Source organism: Mesocricetus auratus, unplaced genomic scaffold, assembly GCF_017639785.1.
Source record: "Mesocricetus auratus isolate SY011 unplaced genomic scaffold, BCM_Maur_2.0 Super-Scaffold_6731, whole genome shotgun sequence".
Taxonomy (NCBI): domain Eukaryota; kingdom Metazoa; phylum Chordata; class Mammalia; order Rodentia; family Cricetidae; genus Mesocricetus; species Mesocricetus auratus.
The window spans coordinates 242,769-246,403 of NW_024429185.1; the positions used below are offsets into that span (position 1 = coordinate 242,769).

Below are 3,635 nucleotides of genomic sequence, written 5' to 3' on the forward strand. Positions count from 1 at the left end.
CTGTTTTTCTTGAGATTATGTTTTGAGAAATGTAAGGTTACCAAATCAATCCATGGGAGATGAGACTGCCACCTTTAAAGAGGGGAGGAGCAATTCTTGGCCTCACATCAATAAGTGAGGAAACATTTCACAGAGAGTGAGAAAAGGAGGAGGAGATCCACCGTTTAAAAAATTGAACTCAGAAAATGTATAACTACAAAGCAGCTGGAGAGTGGAGTGCAGCTACCACCAGGAAAGACTCAGTCCTGATGGAGAGACAATTCTATTCCATCCAAAATGAAGCTGCTGCTACTTCTGGTTGTGCTGGGTTTGGAGCTGACCCTAGTCTGTGTCCATGCAGAAGCAAAAACTAGTCTCATTGGAAAGAACTTTAATCCACAAAAGGTAGACTCGTGGGGCTTCGGGATGTCTGACCCAGAGGATGCTCCTGGCAACTCTGAAGCCAAGTGGGGCCTTTGAGGGGAGGGTTGTGGCTCCTCTCTGTGAGACAAATAGAGGCTTCAGACTGTGAAACAAGACCAGCCGCATGGTATCCATATCTAACAATGCCTGCAGTCCCTCACTCCCACTGAGAGACAGACAGGATCTTTTTTTTTTTTTTTTTTTTTTTTAGAGTGAGCTGTTCCTCTGTTTATTCTTTTTTTTTATTTTATTTTCCAGTTTAAATTTGGATAAGAAACAAGGTTGCTTCACAAGTCAGTTCCAGGTCCCTCTCCCATTCCCTCCCTTCCTCCCGAGCCCTCCCGCCCCCCCCCCGTTATCCCCTCATTTCCCCAGGGAGGGTGAGGCCCTCCATGGGGGTGTGCATAGAGACAGACAGGATCTTAAGTATTTTGCCAACTGATGTGAGATCTAATCCTGTGTATGCTAATGCCCAGGCCCATGGGTCAGAGTTCTAGTGGAAACATGTCCATGAAGTGTCCCTGCCCCTCCTTTCTTAACAATTCACTTATCTATTACAGATTCAGGGAAAATGGCATTCCATTCTTTTGGCCTCTGACAAAAGAGAAATGATAGAGGAACATGGAAGCATGAGAGATTTTGTAGAGTACATTCATCTCCTCAATAACTCTTCCTTAGCTCTTAAATTACATACCATGTAAGTGAGGTGTTCTTATCTGAGAAAGAAGAATTGGAAACCTGTAATGGTCTCAGGCCTACACACACACACACACACACACAGACACACACGCACAAGCACACACACACACACACATATGCACAAAGAAACATATGCCCCTCATTGCATGTACTTGTACACATACAGACACAGACACAGAGACACACATACACACACTGAGAGAGAGAGAGAGATACTAAACCAAGATTTCAAAACTGGGGCTTTTTCAAAAGTCAGAGAATAACATTGGTGACAGGAACAAATTTACTGGGGATTTAATACGCAAAGTTCAGAAGCATTTCTGAAACCATAATGAATGAGATGTACAGCACAGCTTAAATGGAGATTATCATGAGTTAAATATTTCTGACTAGTTGTTAGCCACGAAATTCCACCCCTTCAACTGCATTAAAGGGGGTATTAATTCTCCTCTGTGGATTGGAGAGGTATATTGGGCAACATTTGAAAGCACTAATTTGATGCAGATGGTGGACATCTGGGTGATAATCTGCACAAGTGAGTGACAATGGGAAGTAGTGATAGTTGTGACAGTGATTTGAAGTGATTGTCATTCTTTTTCTAAATGATAAGCAAATATGTGATTAGTAAAGTATCAAGTATAAGTGAAATAATACAAATGAATGACTTTGCTCATTTTACAAAAACATTCAAAAGTTAAGTGGAATTAGAAATGGGAGATTTGGGTAGCCATAGCAGTATCCTTAAGAACCAGCTGACTGTATTTCACAGTGTCGACGGAGAGTGCACAGAGCTGTATTTAGTATGTGACAAAACAGAAGAAGATGGTGTATATATCATATGTAAGTATACAAAAAGTCTACATATCTATCCATAAGGAACTTAGTAAACCCTAATGTCTCTATTGTGGGTGGGTGTGTCTGTGTGAGCACATTTGCCTTATTGTTGGGAATTGAAATCAAGGTCTTATACATACTAATCAAACTCTCCACAACTGAACCACAACCACAACCCTCTTCTGACTCTCAGTTGCTTCCTGATCATTGTTTATTTAGCTAATGCAACAGGAGCGAACTAATAACTAGCATCCCAGTCTTGGGCAGGTGGGACAAGTAAGGTAAGATGGTTTCTCATCTCCTTACATCTGTCTGATTCTGCCCCAGTGGATACCACCAGTTCATATCACTCAGGATGCAGCAGCAGGTACATAATACAGTGAGCTTATGAAAGACAGATAGAGATCAATGGAAGCTGCTGATTGAAGTAGACAAGATTTAGAGAGGAGAGTGGCTGCTGTGACTACTTGTTTACTAGTGGTTACCTCACGATGTCCAAAGAAGTATAGATAGAAAGCACCAGACATTTTCACCAATCTATATTAGAATATGCATTTTAATTTTTACCCATGATATAGAATAGGTAAAAGGTTTCAATTATTTTCTGTGAACCAAAGAATTTCTCAGTTGTGTACCATTTCTTCCACAGATAACGGATATAATAGATTTACTGTACTTGATACAGACTATGCTGATTATATTATAACTCATCTCAGACATATCAAGAATGGGGAAACATTCCAGTTGATGAAGCTCTACAGTAGAGTATTTTCCCACAGACACTGGTCATGGGATGGGAGAAGAAGAGAAGAAAGAAACCCTAGGTTTAACATGGTTTTTCCAGCCTGGCCCCAAACTGCCTCGTTTTCCCTTACCTACTGCAGACAAATGGTCACCTCTGTCATCCCCCAGGCACAGTGGTGGGGGTGGAGGTCTCTGAAATCCCTCACTATGCCAGTAAGATATCCTATGGATGCCAAATTCATGGCAGGTCATGTCCATGCCTGATAATCGTGTTGTCAATCATTTTCTCATCCTTCTGGAGGGGCCCTGTCCCATTCATTATTCAGCTCTGTGAATGTGGTCAATACACAAGATGCAATCACTACTGTCACCATTATTTTTCACAGGCCAGAAACCAAAGTTGAGTTCAAACATCAAGAAAAATTTCGGGATCCATGCAAGAAGCAGGGAATTTTTAAGGAAAATATATTAGACCTAACTGAGGCTGGTAAGTCAGGACTCACACATTTTTTTTTAATTTGAATTTTTTTTTATTTTTTATTTTTTTTTAAATTTTATTTTCCAGTTTAAATTTAGATAAGAATCAAGGTTGCTTCACAAGTCAGTTCCAGGTCCCTCTCCCATTCCCTCCCTTCCTCCCGTGCCCTCCCCTCCGCCCCCCCCCGTTATCCTCTCATTTCTCCAGGGAGGGTGAGGCCCTCCATGGGGGTGTCCATAGTGTGTCATTTCATATAGGGCAGGGCCTAGACCCTTTCCCAAGAGTTCTGGGTGAGAGTGCACCTCACATTGTTCTATTGGAGTCCAAAGTCCGTGTGTATACTTGGGATGGGTACTGATCTGCTGCCCAAGGCTCAATAGATTCCCTAGGCCTCTTCACTGACACCCAGATTCAGGGGGTCTTGATCAGTCCCATGCTGGCTTCCCAGGCTAATGCCTGGGATTCAAGAGTTAACCTT

At 42.0% G+C, this 3,635-nt stretch overlaps 1 protein-coding gene across 1 annotated transcript; it reads left to right on the forward strand.

The window, feature by feature from the left end:
• The first annotated feature begins 276 nt into the window (after window positions 1–276).
• On the forward strand, window positions 277–3,151 carry LOC121139163 (major urinary protein 20-like). Its single transcript, XM_040742287.1, has 5 exons — window positions 277–384; window positions 963–1,099; window positions 1,871–1,941; window positions 2,585–2,700; window positions 3,071–3,151. The coding sequence occupies exons 1-5, from the start codon at window positions 277–279 to the stop codon at window positions 3,149–3,151; spliced, it is 513 nt and encodes a 170-aa protein (XP_040598221.1).
• Window positions 3,152–3,635: the final 484 nt, after the last annotated feature.